The sequence below is a fragment of the Drosophila gunungcola genome, unplaced genomic scaffold (genome assembly GCF_025200985.1).
Source record: "Drosophila gunungcola strain Sukarami unplaced genomic scaffold, Dgunungcola_SK_2 000001F, whole genome shotgun sequence".
Classification (NCBI taxonomy): Eukaryota; Metazoa; Arthropoda; class Insecta; order Diptera; family Drosophilidae; genus Drosophila; species Drosophila gunungcola.
The window spans coordinates 1,137,417-1,154,575 of NW_026453197.1; the positions used below are offsets into that span (position 1 = coordinate 1,137,417).

At 43.1% G+C, this 17,159-nt stretch overlaps 5 protein-coding genes across 6 annotated transcripts; 3 read left to right on the top strand and 2 right to left on the bottom strand.

The window, feature by feature from the left end:
- Nucleotides 1–2: 2 nt before the first annotated feature.
- Nucleotides 3–3,603, bottom strand: LOC128262657 (protein gurken). Of its 2 annotated transcripts, none has more exons than XM_052997050.1 (4): nucleotides 3,344–3,603; nucleotides 2,974–3,220; nucleotides 1,546–2,196; nucleotides 3–775 (listed from the first exon to the last, which is right to left on the bottom strand). In XM_052997050.1, exons 2-4 carry the CDS (start codon nucleotides 3,041–3,043, stop codon nucleotides 579–581), a joined length of 918 nt encoding a protein of 305 aa, XP_052853010.1. In that variant the 5' UTR covers nucleotides 3,044–3,220; nucleotides 3,344–3,603; the 3' UTR covers nucleotides 3–578. The 2 variants fall into 2 exon arrangements, with proteins under 2 accessions (XP_052853010.1, XP_052853009.1); XM_052997049.1 differs by having other exon boundaries at nucleotides 3,286–3,603.
- Nucleotides 3,604–4,755: 1,152 nt separating this feature from the next.
- On the bottom strand, nucleotides 4,756–8,190 carry LOC128262659 (uncharacterized). The gene is made up of 2 exons (XM_052997052.1): nucleotides 6,982–8,190; nucleotides 4,756–6,914 (listed from the first exon to the last, which is right to left on the bottom strand). Exons 1-2 carry the CDS (start codon nucleotides 8,008–8,010, stop codon nucleotides 4,902–4,904), a joined length of 3,042 nt encoding a protein of 1,013 aa, XP_052853012.1. The 5' UTR covers nucleotides 8,011–8,190; the 3' UTR covers nucleotides 4,756–4,901.
- Nucleotides 8,191–8,236: 46 nt separating this feature from the next.
- LOC128262660 (DNA polymerase epsilon subunit 3) lies at nucleotides 8,237–8,863 on the top strand. Its single transcript, XM_052997053.1, has one exon. It carries the CDS (start codon nucleotides 8,327–8,329, stop codon nucleotides 8,714–8,716), a length of 390 nt encoding a protein of 129 aa, XP_052853013.1. The 5' UTR covers nucleotides 8,237–8,326; the 3' UTR covers nucleotides 8,717–8,863.
- A 704-nt stretch (nucleotides 8,864–9,567) lies between these two features.
- Nucleotides 9,568–13,978, top strand: LOC128261661 (DNA excision repair protein ERCC-5). Its single transcript, XM_052995448.1, has 4 exons — nucleotides 9,568–9,751; nucleotides 9,810–9,985; nucleotides 10,057–12,249; nucleotides 12,613–13,978. The coding sequence occupies exons 1-4, from the start codon at nucleotides 9,664–9,666 to the stop codon at nucleotides 13,915–13,917; spliced, it is 3,762 nt and encodes a 1,253-aa protein (XP_052851408.1). The 5' UTR covers nucleotides 9,568–9,663; the 3' UTR covers nucleotides 13,918–13,978.
- Nucleotides 13,979–14,099: 121 nt separating this feature from the next.
- On the top strand, nucleotides 14,100–17,104 carry LOC128261662 (uncharacterized). The gene has a single exon (XM_052995449.1). The coding sequence runs from the start codon at nucleotides 14,100–14,102 to the stop codon at nucleotides 16,923–16,925; it is 2,826 nt and encodes a 941-aa protein (XP_052851409.1). The 3' UTR covers nucleotides 16,926–17,104.
- Nucleotides 17,105–17,159: the final 55 nt, after the last annotated feature.

The following is a 17,159-nucleotide window of genomic DNA, read 5'->3' on the forward strand; positions in this document are numbered from 1 at the left end:
TTCACTCATATTGACCGGCTGAGAAAATAGAAAGATACACAGAACCGCAGAAAGGAAACACAATTTTTTTTTAAGTTTTAGTTCTGTTTTGAGTCCGATTCCTCTTTAATATAACTACAAAAAAATAGTTTTTCTTTTCAATATACATGATGTAACCAAGTGTTACAAAAATAACCATTTGTCCTGGCAAACTGGAGTAAGCGCTAAGATTATGTTCTAAGTACATTCTTAATATTTCGTAATGGTTAATTTAAAGTAACAAAATGTTACTACAAACAAACTACAAAAGCTCCAACGAAAGCTTCAAAAGCGAAACAAACGAAACTAAGAAATGATAAAGAAAAGCAAATACTAATTGTGCGTCTTTTGCAACTAAATAGAAAGTCCTACTAAGTACACTAAATGTATTCAATAAATTAAAGCGTTTACTTTTACGCTGCGCAACGTAAAGAAATATGGTCAAAAAGAATTTGCCATCCAACAAAGAGGCGAACATTATAGATTATAGGCGAAACCAAAATTGTTTCCAAATCGAATCAAAGGCCACAGGAGGACCTCTCCAGTTCGGAGGAGGCCACTCAGCATCTGACAAAAAAGCGCTGCTTGTGCAGGTGTAGTTGCTGCTGCTTCCGGCGATAATCCGGCACATTCCGGAGTATGAAAACGGCTGCGAAGAGCATGTAGAGCGACGACAGCATGATGAGCACGGGAAAGGAGAAAACGATGTGCGCCATCCGGACCTTCCGCTGAGCTATTGGCGAGTAGAGGTAGTCACCTGCAAAAATCAACGAGATTATATAGTCAAATCTGGATATTGGGGTGGATCAATTAGCACAGAAGAAAACAGTAAAACATTTAACCAAGGGAAAGTAATTCAAGTCCAACTCGAGTTATACGTTTAGAAAAAAAAGGTGATTGATCTGAAGATACAATGTATCCAAGAAGTAGCCTTTTTTCGGGTTTGCGATTAGATTTTCGCTACTGAAGGTCAGTCTATAGAAAAAAAACTGAACAATTAGATAAATGAATAAATAAAATAAATTCATGTCGATCTGAAGTTATACGTTAAGCATAAAGAAACATATTTAGGCATCAGCAAAGACTGCTATTAAAGTTTGAATATATTTAAGAAGAAGCCCTTTAATGATTTTAGCTAGATTTTCAAATGGATTCGTTGTTTTATTTGCTCAGTTTTTAATTGATAAAATTGTAATTTATTGAATTTAAGGACGGATTTTTAGGGATTTGCAAGAAACCTTCACAGGCTTTGAAAATATGTCGTATCCGCCAGTTACTACTTCTTTTAGAATCTAGAATCTGTTATGGTTATATTATATTATATATATCATATAATATATTATATATTATATGATTTAAGCACTTAAAATTGCTAAATTTGGATGACTAAATTAACTATAAGAACGATTAAGAAAACTTTCCGGTTGTGGCAACAAGATTTGATTTAGTTTTTAATGCCATTGGTAGAGTTTTTAAAATTGCTTATGATCTTTTCATTTTGGATCAAGGAAGGAGGAGACCACTCACCATTCCAGTTCTTGTAGGCGCATCTTTCTCCATCGTAGTCGTTCACGCAGAGGCAGGAGTGAAACACTGTGTTGTTGACCATCGGATGCTGGAAGCAGGTGCCCCCATTGAGACAGAAGCTAGTGTTGTACGCCCCGCTGCAGGGCAGCATCTGAATCTCGGTCTCTTTGCTCTGGATCGATTCCCTGTCTGTTGCTGGCGCGGGTGTGCTCGACTCGGGCGGACTGGACGAGCTCTGGTCGTCGGGTGGCGGTTCTCCTGTGTGTGTTACGGTTGCGGGCGTTGTCACTGTCTTGGGGGCGGTGGTTGGAGTGCTGCTATCGCTGGTCAACCAGGTTGCAGTACTGGCATCGAGGATATCCGCTGCCCGTGCAGGTTCCACTTCCCCAGTGGTCTCCTCAACTGGTTGTTCATACAGTTGGCTGTCCATGTCCGGCTTAAGATCCGTCTCGGGATGCAGCTGCTCTGCTGCCTCTTGGGCCGAAGCCTCAAGCTGTTTGCTCTGGAGCTCAAGACGGTTGAACAACTCAACCGCTGTTTCCTGGATCTGCTGCTGCAACTCGTGCGCATGCTCGTGCATATGGCTGTGCTGATGCTGCACAATTTTAAGCGTATGCTCTCGGAGCAGTAAGATCCGGCTCGAACAACAATCTACAGGACACAAAGTTGAAAAGATATGGTTGAGAGGGAGTGAATCTTTATTGTGGAATTTGAGCCTGGTCTTTTTCTGCCTATTCCCATTATATGCAGTAAGCTCACTGAATTTTCATATTAATCATATAAATGATTTACTTAAAAATTGAAGATTTGAAGACATTTATTTTAGCTTTCATCCAAATGTAAGTATGTATCTAGGTTTAAGCTTAAATCGATTTTAAAAATGTTCGTTTGGATAAAACAGACACAGTAGCGAATTGTTTTAATTTCAGCAAACAAATTTTATAAAGTGTGGATTTAGGCCTTCTTATAATATGCTAGTGTATTGAGTATTTGTTTTAGTAAAAATCACTAAAAAATAAGTTAATATGGGCCACATAATTAAAATTGTCGTTAAACCTGGGAGTTTAGTATTCTTAGCTATACCGTTGACTCTAAAATATTCAAAACAAGTTTGTTAGGAACTTTTGCTGAGAAGCTTGTTTGTTTAGTACAATGTGTACATAAATGTAATATTTTTAATGTTGAAAATTATTTTTTTAAACACATCACTATCTTAGCTACAAGTGCTATCTTTGATTTAATGATAAATTACGCATGTATAACAATTAACACAGTAAATAAGAGGAAAATTGATTCCAAAATTTGTTGTTCGACAAAGTTTTGAAAAACTTTCTCGCCAGAAATAGCTATTTTCATTTGAGAACCTGGCAATACTGTCATGCGATTTGGGGATCTGGATTCAGGTGTGGACGACTGGGAATGGCTTACCTGTGACGGCGACAATTGTTGAGAGCACGAAAATTACTTTAAATATCCGAGTAAATGGGAATCGCATCATTGGAAAACGCTGGCGGGCGTTCCGAAAACAAAATTGAGTAGGTGAACCGATTGTCCACCACTAGGAAAAGTGAGTCAATGGATCTAGGGATCGAGCGGCGTGCTGGCCGCAAATGCAATTTGGCGTCGCAACGGAGGCAAAAACATACTACACACTTGCATCTCCTTGTGGATTTTACTGCAAAATAAAAATAGAACATTTTAGCGCCTCCACATTTTATGTCACACGAGCACGACACACACACAAAGAAAAATAACACTAAAAACTGATGATCCAAGAGCTTATTATAGACCCACGTACTGGAGCAGAAATGTCGCCTGGAAAAGGCTGCGACATTTTATTTATTTATTACAATGGATCGTGAATCATTTTATGTATTGGCAAAATTAAATAGTTAAACTTAGGAGCAGCAAGCGCGGGAAGCGGGCTCTTTTCTGCTCTGCCTTGATTTTAGGTCTTGTTGCGCGCACTTCGGAAAAGAGAGTAAAGACTAAGGAAAACAGAGCCAGAGAATCAGATGGATCCCATCGGCATGCGCCATGAATGAAATCGCACGGTGAGAGGAAAGAGCGATGAGAACGCCCCCCCCCAAAGAGAAGCTATCGTCCAAGAAATTAGATTAAGAGAGAAAATTACAGTTATTCAATTTAACTCCTCTTTACTTTATACTGCATACTTCTAGGAAAGGTTAAGAGTACCACATTTAAAGGCTAAGAAATAAAAATGCGTTTGGAAAAAATTTCAAAACTCATGGGAAGATCAATTTAAAAGTTCATATCGTAAAGACATAAAAATTTAAAACCGCAAAAATATCTTTGAAATAATAATAGGGTAAAATGTGCCTAGTTTTCTTGCTTTCAAAACTTTAAATGTTTCTAAGACTTTTTGAATAAAGAACAAAAGAATTTACATCAAACAAAATTGTATGTATTAAATAATGACAACAAAATAAATAAACTTATAAAAAAAAAAGTGGCACATTATAAAAAACAAGAAAATGAAGTTAACTTTGTCTACAAGTAGTCTGTTTCTATTTTTTCCAATTTAACGAAGTTTAATTTTTAACTTCATCTGTTATTTTTGTATATAATTTTTTTTTTTTAATTTATTTGCTTTAATCTACAATTAGTCATTGTAAATTTTAAGTACAGCGGTTAAAGTGAGTCGACCAACGAATTTTTACTTTGGATTTTCCCCCGAATGGCATTTCTGAAGTCGGGGGACATTCTAGAGCCAAAACTACCAAACCGAATTTTCAGAATTTTTTTTAAAACATTCAATACACATGTAAATCAACAAGTAATCATGAAGATTTTTTTTAGTTTTCGTTAAATAAAATTTATAATAATAAAGGGATTTAGTGTGCACCAGGGGAATTCTATTACCTTTTAAACGCAGTATTATCTACATTTTTTAGATGTTCCTGTGATGTCTTATGATGTTGATTGAAAACTACATTTTTTTCGGAGTAGCGCTGACACGCCCCTATGTGTCAATATTTTTGGATGCATTTTTTTCAGGATACTTAAAATAAAAATATGTAACGTGTATAAAATATAAATTGCACAACATTGTACAAAATTAAAATAAAAATAACGAAAGTATACCTTTTTTTTGCTTTGAAACAATAAATTCCTTAAGGTTTATTTTCGTTTCATGTTTGCAGCCGAGATTTATACACACCAAGTTTTTCAGGTATTTTTTAAAATATAAATTTAGTTAATTTATTGCCTAGCTTTATGCTTAATAAAGAGTACAAAAGACTAATTAGATATCGACTAATAAATATCCCAGCAGAATTTGAACTATTACGCGCACTTGATAAAAATAAATTCAAAAAAACTATGGCAACTACCCTTTAGGATTGGGGGTCCAGAGGAGAAACTCCCAAGTGGGTGTTTCCCAGGAAGTCCAGCTCGGAGCTCTGGACAATGACGCGTCCGATGTCCTGGGGTTGCAGGTAGACAGGAGCATTGATCGCCGTCGTAGCCAGCTGATCCAAGGACTCCTGTTGCAGCTTGGCGGCCAAGGAGCGGCGTAGCAATCTTTCCACAAATGTGCGAAGCACATGCCCAAGCACAGTGAGGGCCACTGGCTGTGAGACACCAGGAGGAGATTCCTCCGGCTCCAGCGTGATGTTGATGTCCTTGCACATTTCCTGGACCAGCTGCAAGGCGGATTCCAAATGCTTCGGTGGGGGTAAATAAAGCAGATGGCGATTGTTCACCACTTGGAGGGATCTACTTGTTAACTGAGTTTCCCTGGTGTCTTGCGAATGGGGCTTGTCCACGCCCAACACATCGATAAACTCTTTATCCCGCATCTTCTGGTCGTGACCACGTAGCCTTTGCGTTTGCTTGGCTATCCAAGCATCCAGCCTATTGCCAGAGCTGAGACTACTGAAGGCCGAGATTAGCTGGTGTGGCCCGCCCTTTAGCTGCTCCTGCACCCGCTGAGCCAGTTGCTCCTCTGCCCCCAGTTTCTGCTTTCGTTTCCTATCCTCGCTGGGCAAAACCATTTTGAGTGGCGGCGTGTAACCATGGACCCTGGCGAATACCACTATTTCTCGCAGGCTCCAGTAGTGCTCCTTCCCACTGCCATCCAGTTGCTGCAGCTTGTGGTGTTGCAATAAACAGCGGCGCAGGAGTCGTGCCCGCATGAACTCAAAGCATCGTTGCTTTAGAGCAGTTTGCTGATGAAATTCGTCGAGGGTTGTACACGTGAAGTTATATTCCTTCTTCTGATCGGTCGCTGCTAGCGGCAGTCGTCGCAACAGGAACTCAACGGCACTACGCATGCCCTGGAAGTGCGAACTTGCAAATATATGCTCTAGCCTACGGGGTCTCGTCTGCAGAGGAGTTTCAACCAGCTGAGCAGCACTGTGGGACATCACTGGCCTTTCCTCCACCTCCCCGCTCATGTTCGCATACCCGTGATCATGCTGCATGCACTGCAGCAAATGCCAGCGTTTCATCGACGGCGGTTTGAGGAGACTTAATTGTGGCTTCAGTAGCGATTGCTGCTTTGCAGCCTGCTTAAGTTTCCGCTGGAAGGGATCAATGATATACAGCTTGCCTGCTCGCTGGATCACAACATTCTTCTTGCCCTGGTGATGGCCATTGCGCACAGGCTTAATGTTTGGCCGATCGGGCGATGATTCCTGAGACGCCCTCTGCGACGGATTCACTGACGAAAACTCATGACGCTGCCTCTCTGGCAAAGATTCTTGCCTCGGACTTCTGCCATTCACTGGTAGATAGACCACCGAAGGTCGAGAGGCGCTGACGGGAGTTGCATTTAATCGCAGCTGAGGCCTGGGCGGGGTGGCTGGACTGGGCGGCTGTTTTCTGGGACTGTAGCTTAACTTCAGCGGCTCCGAGACCAGCACCGTGGGTTCAATTTGCTCAATGTCGTCGCTCATTTCAATTTTGTTAATGCCCGCAAACAAATTGTCATCCAATTCCTCCTTGTTTTGGGTGATGGAAATGGTGCGTGGCTTGCAGGACTCCACCGGAGATGCAGGCAGTGGATGCTCGAAAAGAGGAATAGCCGGCGCAGGAGGAGCAGGTTTTGCAGGTGAAAGCTTTGAAGTAGTCACGGGCTTTACACTTTTCCTTTTCGTCATTGCCTTTTCTGCTCTCAGCCAGATTTCCACAGTAGTCTCGGCACCCATCGTGTGCAAACCACACATAGTTTTGTCCAGCACCACCGTGTGCATAAGCTGTACGGGCTTCTGTTTTAAGTGCTCTTGGAAGAACAACTGAATGCGCATAGGAAACTCGCCCCAGCCTCGGCGTGTTATCTGAAACGGAGGACTATGCACGTCCACAATGTCGTTGGGGCGGTAGGAATGATGCAGCTGAAAGCGCACCTACAAAGGCAAGGCGAGGAAATGTTATAGGCATTCGTTGTTTTCATCTTTTTAGATATATACTTGCCTTTTTAATGTAAGAACCAAGTGGTTGTGGTAGCCCTTTGCCCTGCACATAGGCCAACCACTTGTAGATCAAAGCTTGTTCGCCATTGGATTTCTCTCGGGAACCTTCACCAATGTACTTGGAAGTGTTTCCCACCACAAAGTTGAACTTATTCTTGTTGTTAAGCCGCGAGGCATTCAGCTCCAGTTGCTTTTCGTAGGCCTGTCGACTGGTGCAAGGCTGCTCATCCTCGAGTTTTATCGAAATGGAAGGCGGAGGCTGCTGCTCTTGCTGATCCTTGGAGTGATCGGTCACGATGCCCTGATCCTTGATCTTCCGCTGTCGCCTTCTCTCCGCTCGTCGATGAGCCGGGTTCCTCAGCCTGATGGTTTGCTTGGCCAAGGTGGCCGCCGTGCGCTCTGGCAGGTGATTCTGGATGGGAACTGGTCGCTTGCCAACGATTTTCTTGATGGCCGGGTGCAGAGGCAACTGAGGGGCGGAAAGGTCGTCCCCAAACAGGCTGTCACCACGCACCTTGGCCACGTCGGCTGCGGTGAGGGGAACCTGTTGCTTCTGGTAGTACTCTCTGACCACCTGGTATCGCAGCCTGTCCAGCAGCTGGCGTCCCTGCATCAGCCGTCGATCGATCTCGGCCAGCTGCTCAACTTTCTGGCTGATTTCGCGCTGGAACTCCAGACGCAGGAGTTTGCGGATGCGCCGGAATTTGTCACAGGGCGGCGGCGGCACCTGTTGCTCCACTTTGGGTCGCTTTCCTTGGGCAGAGGTGAACACCTCTCCGTCACTGGGATCATCCTGATCCTGGCTAGGAAGCACCGTTTGATGGTAGTCCGGATCGTGGTACTCGCTGTGTCTGCGCTTCCTTGGCGAAGCTGCCTGTTGCTGCTTAGCCTTGAGGCGATCGGAGCTTTCGAAAGAGTCTTTGTGATCATCCTGTTCCCGGCCAGGAACCTCCGTTTGCTGATAATCCGGATCGTGGTACTCGCTGTGACTGCGCTTCTTTGGCGGAGCCGCCTGTTGCTGCTCCTCCATGTGCGTGGTCGCGGCACACGCACAGGGCTCGGATCACGTGAGTGCGGCGGGGAACAGCTTCAAGTTATGCCCGAAACGCTCCTCGCATATTTAAGCCGGGGTTATTGGCTGTTATTTATCAAAAATGTGTAAACAATTGTGATGCGAACGAGGCGGCGCAAACGGAATTATATCGGGGGCGTTGCCACATCGTGGGAGTAGATGCGTGGTGACGATCGCTAGCCAACACTGGTCGTTCAGCTGTTTTCTTTACGCGGGAATCAACGACGCCGCCTCCACGGTAAATTAGAAATACTTATTAATCAAACGCAGCAAAATGGTCGAGCGCATTGAGGATCTCAACCTACCGAATTCCGTGATCGCACGGCTCATCAAGGAGTCCCTGCCGGAGTCGGCCAGCGTCAGCAAGGAGGCGCGAGCAGCGATTGCACGGGCAGCATCCGTGTTTGCCATTTTCGTGACCTCCTCATCAACGGCTTTGGCCCACAAACAAAACCACAAGACCATTACCGCCAAGGATATTCTGCAGACCCTCGGCGAGCTGGACTTTGAGAGCTTCGTACCCTCGCTGACGCAGGACCTGGAGATCTATCGCAAAATGGTGAAGGACAAAAAGGAGAGCAAGGCCAGCAAGAAGGACACGAGTACTACCGCCGAAAATGCCAATGCCAGCACCACTGCAGCTACCGAGGATGCTACCGAGTAATCCTGTCTATCCGAAACTATTATCTACTATTATTAACTAACTATTATTATCCTCTTCAGTCTTTAAGCATAATGTTTAGTATTATCATAAATGGAACACAATAAACACTGAATTTTTGAGTACTTCACACCGTGTTTAAGAACTGAATGGCGTAAGTCACCGGTCGCCTAATCAAATTTCCAGTTTCAATATTCATTTCCCAAATGGTAAACGCAATAAAAACATTCCCCTAGTTTTATGGGGCTTTTGTTAAAGTAGGTGCTGTGGAGCATGATCATCATATCTTTGCATTTACGCAAAATATTTAAATTGGTTGCTGGTGTACACTATATGAATACAAAGTTATATTCAACAAACCTTTGTAACTAATTCCTGAAAATACAGAATTGTGGACTATTTAATAGAAATTTTGAGTGACGCAAAATTGTCCCTGTTAAATTATTAGCCGCTTCATTTTTTTAGTTTTAAATTACATTAAAACTTGACTAATTTTATTTCATATGTAAGTTAAATAATGTAACAATCTAAAAACTATATATAAGATATGAACAAATGAATTTATATGCTGTTATTTGTTTATATAGTAAAATCGTATTCTGGGTGATAGTGCTATTATTACAATTTTTGTAATGAAAACAAATGAGCAGCTTTGGTATTTAACGATTCAACAACCTATGAATGTATGTGTTGAATTGCTACAATTTTTAAAATTTGAATTTGTATGAAACAGGTGACCGAAATTCAACCATTCAGCAATTCTATCATCGCTGTATTCACAAAATCACTTCTTTTAAAAGTCACTACTTTGTTCATCACTAGTATTTTGTCATACTCGTTTTCCAACACTGCAAGCAGCTGTCTGAATTGGAACCGCGTCCCAAGCTCGTTGCAAAAGATTGATAATTTATTATATTGCATGTTTTATACCAAAAATCTAAATTCAAACAATGGGAGTTACGGGCCTGTGGAAGCTAATCGAGCCGTGCGGCAAGCCAGTTCCCGTAGAAACCCTGGAGGGTAAAATCCTGGCAGTGGGTAGGTGTTGGTTTCGCCTCCTAATGAAATACTATCTGATTGGAGTTTTATCCTGCAGATATTTCCATATGGTTGCATCAGGTTGTGAAGGGCTTTCAGGACAACAAGGGCTCGGCCCTGAGTAATGCCCATTTGCTGGGCCTGTTCCACCGCCTCTGCAAGTTGCTGTATTACCGCGTGCGACCGGTGTTCATTTTTGATGGATGTGTGCCGCAGCTCAAAAGAGAAACCATTGTACGTTACTTAAGGGGATTACTCTAGCAGGAACCTAGTTTTGTTAATCCTTTTTCGGGTGTCCTTTTCAGGCCCGTCGCCAGCAGCAAAGGAACAAGCTCAGCAATGAAGCCGATCGCATTCAGGCCTTGCTCCTGCAGTCCCTGGCCAAGGAGAAGGTAGTGCAGCAGGCACTGGGCAAGAATGCGGAGCTGCTGCTCAAGTCGCCGGTTAAGAGGCCGCCTCCAGCTAAGAAGAACGACGAGGATGACCTGTTCAAGCTGCCGGAACTGCCGGCGGCGTCGTCTGTGGGGCAGGATGATCACAATGATAGTGAACAGGAAACCAGTGCCTCGGATAGCTCCTTTGATGAGTCCACCGCTCGTCATTGTTACAACTCTAGTCTGCAGGCCATCGATGTGAAGAGCCAGCACTTTCGCAATCTGCCCGCCGATGTGCGGCACGAGATCCTCACGGACATTAAGGAGACGCGAAAGCAATCTTCCTGGGGGCGCCTGCACGAGTTGCCCGCCCGCAGCGATGATTTCTGCTCCTTCCAGATGAAGCGTCTGCTCAAGCGTCGCGCTGTGCAGGAAAGCCTGGAGCAGGCCGAACAAGAGATGGGCGGTGTCGCGCTCACCTATTCGCAGTTATGCGACTTCTTCAACGAGGAGGGCATCGTCACGCCCACGGCCATTGAGCAGAGTACGCGACAGATCAGTTCCGATGAGCACACTCGATTCCTGCTGGTCAGGGATCTCAAGAAGAAGGCTCTGGAGAGCACCAAGCAGGAGGTAAAGATGGAGATGATTGAGGAGGTGCCCGCAGAGGACGATGATAAGCCAAGCACTTCCGCGAAGCAAGAGGATGAAAAGCCAAGCACTTCCACCAAAAAAGAGCCCGAAGAAAGCACGGATTTGGGTACGGAGTTCGATGAGGATTTGGCCAAGGCATTGTCCATGTCTATGGAGGAGACCAAAGTGTACGACGAGAAGGACTATGATTACGACTCGGACCAAGAGCTGCGTCTCAACCGGGCACAAAGCAAGCAATTGCGACATGCGGCCAAGGGACCTGCTAGGGCATATATGATCGAGTACGGCGGAATGAACGATGAGGAGGTGGGCAACATCATGGAGGCCACTCAGCTCAATGACACCCAAAGTCTGGAGAAGTTGCTTGAGACCACCACAGTCCAGATTGACATGGCTAACGATTCGATCGAGGAGGCCAAACTAATATCCCAGGCTATTGAAGAGAGCAAACAATTATCGCAAGCGATTGAGGAAAGCAAGAAGACTGTGAGTGAGGACAAGGTGGAGATTGTAGATACAGATACTGACTCGGATTTGGAGGAAGTTGTGCAAGACCGAGAGCCAAGTAAGGATAAAGAGAGTCTTGAGATTTGTGTCGACATCACCGAGGACCTAAAAGAATCCAACGATTTATTCGCGGATATATTTAAAAAGGATGATGTTGCCAAGGAAAAAACTGAAAGCGATGATGATGATGATGACGACTTTATTGAGGTGAAAGATAGTGAGGAAATGGTTTTGGATTCCCAAGATGAAGCTAAGGCAGTTATTAATAAAAGCATTCAAGAAAATCATCAAATAAATAAATGTTTTGATGAAATTATTGAATTAAAAGACAGCCAAGAACAGATTACTGAAGAAGTTAAAAATAAACCTGATCTAGACTCCATATTGAGTGATCTTAAGAAGGAAACTGCCGCTGTTAAAAATATTCAACTGAATTTAAGTGGGGAAAAAAAACCAAAACCAAAGGTTGAACTCAGTTCAATATTGGACGATCTAAAAGTAAAGATGGCCGAAGTGAAAAACATCAGTCTGGATCAAGTGAAACTAAGCAATAGTGCGTCCATTGTGTTGTCCTCCGACGATGAAGGGGCATTAAAACTTCCAAAAACTGTTCCAAAGGATGAAGTCATTGAGTTGTGCGACAGTGACGATAACAAAATGAATCGCATATCACCAAACAAAACGCCCAGCAAGAACAAGTCCATCAAGGACTTCTTCGAAACCAGTTACGTAATTAAGCGAACGCCTGACAAATCGCCAGTGGCGGATGAAACTCCTCCGGGAACACCCAGGACTCCGAAACCCTTCTTCAGGAAGCGAACACCAAAGTCTGGACGGAAAAGGGCCAACGATGGGGAGGAGGACAGTGATGACGGAGTCTCGCCCACCAAAAGGTCAAGTAAGGCTTCAAAATCACTCTTCGAGCCAAAGGATACGGAAATGGAAAAGACTATAGATCCTCAGGTAAGTCGGAGACAAATTATATACAGCTGTGGTCAAAATAGCAATTGAAAGTAGCTTGGAAGCAACTTAACAATAAACCAAATATAATTTAACACTGTTTGAGAAAATAAATGGCTTTTAATTTTTAATTTAAAAAATAGACTAATTATTACTAAACCTTTTCAGTTGTACTGATATTTTTATTAATGGTTTTGGTTTTATCTTACTTTGTAAGTCTGTGAGAAAGCTATAATTAAATTAAGAAAAAAACTTTAAATTTTCCCTCTTCTATTAATTTGGCCAAATTTCAACTTTTAAAAGTCCTTTATTGTGTCGAATAATCCGCTTAAAACATCATACTAAGTTTACTCTTAACTTTTACAGGATATTATTAAAGATGCAGCTGAGGCCCTTAAGTCGCAGAAGACCTCCGAGGAGCTGCAGGAGATGGCCAGTAACCTAGCCCAGGAACGGAAGGAGCTGGAGATGGAGCGCAATCGGCAGGACCGCATGGGCATGTCCATTAGCCAACGCATGAGCATCGATTGCCAAGAGCTGCTGCGTCTCTTTGGCATTCCCTACATTGTTGCACCCATGGAGGCGGAGGCGCAGTGTGCCTTCCTCAACGCCACGGATCTCACCCATGGCACTATCACCGATGACAGTGATATTTGGCTGTTTGGCGGTCGAACCGTCTACAAAAACTTCTTTGCCCAGAACAAGCATGTGTTGGAATTCCGTTCGGAGCAAATTGAGCAAACGTTCAACTGCAACAGGGGCAAACTTATCCAGTTGGCTTGTTTGGTGGGCAGTGACTACACCACCGGTATCCATGGCATTGGTGCTGTGACGGCCCTGGAGATACTGGCCTCCTTTTCCGGGCAGGACAAGGGTGCCCAGGATGTGTGCAACCAATCGGTGTTGCAGACATTGATTAAGTTTCGTGACTGGTGGCAGGCACACAAGAGCAGCAATCTACCTCCCGGCAGCTCAGCCCGTCTTTCTCTTCGCAAAAAGCTGAAAAACATCGAACTGCACGAGGGATTCCCAAACGGAGCCGTGGTGGAGGCTTACCTGGCGCCCACAATTGATGACAATCGGGATGCCTTTAGCTGGGGCACACCGGATGTGGAATCAATCAGGGAATTCACGCGAAAGTCTTTCGGCTGGACCACTTCGAAGACAGATGACATTCTCATGCCCGTCATGAAGAAGATCAATGAGAAGAAAATACAGGGCTCCATACGAAACTACTTTACGGCCAAGAGTGCACTGCGAGTTCAGCAACCGCTGGTCAGCAAACGAGTGCAACTGGCCATTGACCGGATGTCGGGAAAGATCGAAGAGGCGACGCCGGAGAAGCCAAAGAAGGAGACACGCGCTAAACGGGCAAAGGCAGCGCTGGCGGCAGATGATGATGTACCCAATGCGGAGGGAGAGACTTCCAAGACCTCCCGTCCCAAGCGGGGCAAACGAAAGGCTGCAGCCACCATGGGTTCAGAAGTGACGGATGCGGAACAACCTTCCACCTCCACTTCACAGTCAGCCCCAAAGCCAGAAAAATGTCCTCGGATACCCAACACCGCAGAAGTTATCCCGCAGCGAGAAAAGGACCTGGAGCAGATGCGTTTGAACAAGGCCAAGGCGGCGGAAATTCTGAAAAAGTCAGCCAAGGCCAACAAAAAATAAAGCTAGCAAAATCTATTAAATCGAGCTTTATGCATTTATCAACTGAAGTTTTAGAAAGGTGGGTTGATTTCATAACTTTCAGATTTCCGTGTTTCGCAGCAGCCCAGAGAATAACATCTGTTTCACTTTGATTTTGTTCCTACACGTAATATAGCAAATAACTAATAAGCACATAAGACATCATGATTTTGAAACGAAATTTTGGTTCACCCTTTTCATACCATACCTACTTCAAATCACGCCACATGAAAGGCTTCAAAAGGCGAAAGACGAAAGCCCGTCGATTGCAACAAATTTTACACAAACTTTTGAAACGTGAAAGCAGTTCAATGTTAATGAAGAGGCTACCGAAAATGTCGCTGCATCAGAGCCGATTTATGCTTGCCGAATGCATTAAATTGTTGCAGCAACAGAATCGACAGCTTCATGAAAATTACCTGCACGAAGAACGCAACAACAGAAGACTAAGTATATTATCTAGGAAATTAGGACGACATAGAGCGCACAGTATATTACTCAAAAACGCTTTTAACAATTTCAAGAGTTCAATTTATGAGCATGGCTGCATCGAAAATCCAACTATAAAATCTCAACTCAAAGAAGTAAGAATGTTGACCAAAGGCAATATAAAAGAGGTTGAGGATTGTATTCGAGTGACAAAGGACATTATTGTATATAAGATGGGCATTCTGAAGAGGAAAAGTAGAAGGTCGAAAAAAAATTATTTTGAAAGGGCCATTGATCAGTTCTATAACATTCTTAAAATCCAACAGAAAATAAAAACGAAAATAAATATCAATGACGTTACGAAGAAGCCAAAAGGACCATATGAAGTGCCATCTGTTCAAGCACAAAATCGTGGATCGGAGTCTGAAAAATTTAATGAAAAGTCAGATGATAGACAAGTTATTGGTGGCATTGTAAGCGCATGGTCGAACGATTCTAAGAATTTTAAGGGTTCGAGCAGCGCCTATACCGTGTTTCAGACCACAAGTATCTCCAAAGATTTACCAGAATTTAAAGACTATCATGGAAAAAATACTGAAAGAAAAATGAGCCTCCACGGAGAAGGAAGTTTTGAAAGGAAAATAAAAGTAATTCCCTACAACGATCCAAAAAAACTTAAAAGTAAGCTTAATAACAATGACATAATTAAAGCAGCTAAAAAATTGAAAAATAAAAGAAAATGTTCGGAAAGAAATTTGTCAGTCAAAAGAGGACAAAAACTGCACGGATATGTAAAAGAAAATCTTTCCATTGAGCCCAAAGAACTTACAAATAATGTAAGAAAGACTGACAAAAGTGTAACAGCCAACAAATTAGAAAAACCAACCAATCCTATTGCGAGGTCGAAAAGAAAAATTTCGAGGGTTAAAATGTGGCTAGGAAGTTACAAAAGGCCCAAAAGGAAATCTAAATCGAGTAAAGATGCGGTCTTAAGAAACGTACACTTTAAAAATCGTTCGGCTAGTTACCACAACAGCATCAATAAATCAACAGGTAGTAACTCTTCATCTGGGCTAAAACCTCATCCAATTATTGAAAACAAAGCTAAATCCGATGAAAACATAACCCAGTCTAATATGATGCTTCAACCAAAACCTTTTAAAATCGCTTCGAATTTTAATCCTGTTAAGACCAAATTTTGGGATTCTCAAAAAAATCGGCCACCGCTTTTAAAATTTAATAATACTTTATCGATTTATAGAAACACCTCCATAAAATCCATGGAAAATGTGGTAAGGAATTTCAATCAGCCAGCCATGTCGCAAGTGGCCAGTGCAATTGTCAATCGTTTGCACGATGCAAAGCAAATAACTTTGGATGAAACAAGATTTCACAAGCAAATCGACATAAGAAGAATATCTTTGAACAGTTTTCTGGGAAGGATTTCCAAAATCAAGCCCGGCGATCAGATGAATGCCGTGTGGCATGATTTGCAGGAGAAGCACAAAGTGTGGTCGGCCAATGCTAAGACCCCCGAGGATGCCCAGAAAATTAAGAAAATCCTCAAGTTGCGCTATATTCATAATGTGCAAAAACTCTTGCACAATCATCTCAAGCAATTGAAGAATGATTTTGACGGCGGAAGATTAAATAGGGGAGCTCGCACTAGCTACATGCCTACAAATAGCTATGATTCCTTGGGGCTTTTTAAAAAGCCATCTAAAATAGATACTATTCCAAACAAGACTGTTCACGAGAACTTTATCCGATTGCAAATGGAGATCCTGAGATCAAGGATTTTTGACCGGGACGTGATACGAATGGAACGCATGCTTATGGCCAGGGAGGTGCCCTTAAGTGAGCAAGATTTTGAGATCTTCGGGAAATATAAGTATGATCCTGACCACTATAACATCCTTATTTTGTCCATTGGCAGACCCATCTCGGATGAAAAGTACGAGGAAAAGCTGCCAATTCTGGAACGAAATTTTGAATTCATTTGCAATCAATTGGAGGTCATTTCCAGGCAAAGACGGCTAGAGAACATGCAAACCAAGCATGATTTGCAAAAGGCAGAAGATGAAATAGTGTCCAAATTTTCAGGCGAGAGCTTCACTGTTGATCGTATAGACTTTAATGAAACCTTCCTGGCCAAAAGACGCGAGGTGTGGGCTGCCTACATTGCCAAGCAGGCTAAGACGCCCACGGAGATTCTTTTGGAAGCGATCCGGAAACAGAAACGAAAAGTTCAGCTTGCCAAGAAAGCGGAAGAACGCGAGAAGCGGCTCAAGCAAGTGCAGCAGATGGCCAAAAGGAAACGATCTCTCAGTGCCATGTACAGAGCTCCCAGGAAAACGCACCGTGAGCGACAGGCCACCCAGAATATCCAGATGGAGATGGAGGAGGCGGAGCAGTTGGAGGGCAGGCAATCGAAGTCGAGATGCTCGGCAACGTCATTGTGTTGCCGGCGATGTAGCAGGTGCGGCTTGATCTGGAGCCGGAGGTGCTCCGAAGTTTCCACCGAGGAATCGGTGGAACACAACTGCCCAGTTACTCCTTAAGCATTGTACGAATCTCATTGGAAAATCATATTGCAGCTCTCAATATGATTTTGCCATGAGATTCTTATACACTTAAATAAAAACTAAAAAATGATGTAACAAACAAATATAATACGTCATTTCGTTGCCCATAAACTAGCTTCACGATTTTGCGCAAAACTTAATAACAAAAAGAATAAATGTACATTTTTTAACATCATTTTTATATGAATTTTTTAATTCAATTTAAATTGA

Coding starts and splice junctions, on each gene's coding strand:
- LOC128261662 (XM_052995449.1), top strand. CDS start 14,100: ATGATTTTGAAACGAAATTTTGGTTCACCCTTTTCATACCATACCTAC.
- LOC128262659 (XM_052997052.1), bottom strand. CDS start 8,010: ATGGAGGAGCAGCAACAGGCGGCTCCGCCAAAGAAGCGCAGTCACAGC. Junction 6,915..6,981: donor TTGGTTCTTACATTAAAAAG/GCAAGTATATAT, acceptor TTGCCTTTGTAG/GTGCGCTTTCAGCTGCATCA.
- LOC128261661 (XM_052995448.1), top strand. CDS start 9,664: ATGGGAGTTACGGGCCTGTGGAAGCTAATCGAGCCGTGCGGCAAGCCA. Junction 9,752..9,809: donor GGGTAAAATCCTGGCAGTGG/GTAGGTGTTGGT, acceptor TTTATCCTGCAG/ATATTTCCATATGGTTGCAT. Junction 12,250..12,612: donor AAAAGACTATAGATCCTCAG/GTAAGTCGGAGA, acceptor TAACTTTTACAG/GATATTATTAAAGATGCAGC.
- LOC128262657 (XM_052997050.1), bottom strand. CDS start 3,043: ATGATGCGATTCCCATTTACTCGGATATTTAAAGTAATTTTCGTGCTC. Junction 2,197..2,973: donor AACAATTGTCGCCGTCACAG/GTAAGCCATTCC, acceptor TGTGTCCTGTAG/ATTGTTGTTCGAGCCGGATC. Junction 776..1,545: donor CGCCTACAAGAACTGGAATG/GTGAGTGGTCTC, acceptor TGATTTTTGCAG/GTGACTACCTCTACTCGCCA.
- LOC128262660 (XM_052997053.1), top strand. CDS start 8,327: ATGGTCGAGCGCATTGAGGATCTCAACCTACCGAATTCCGTGATCGCA.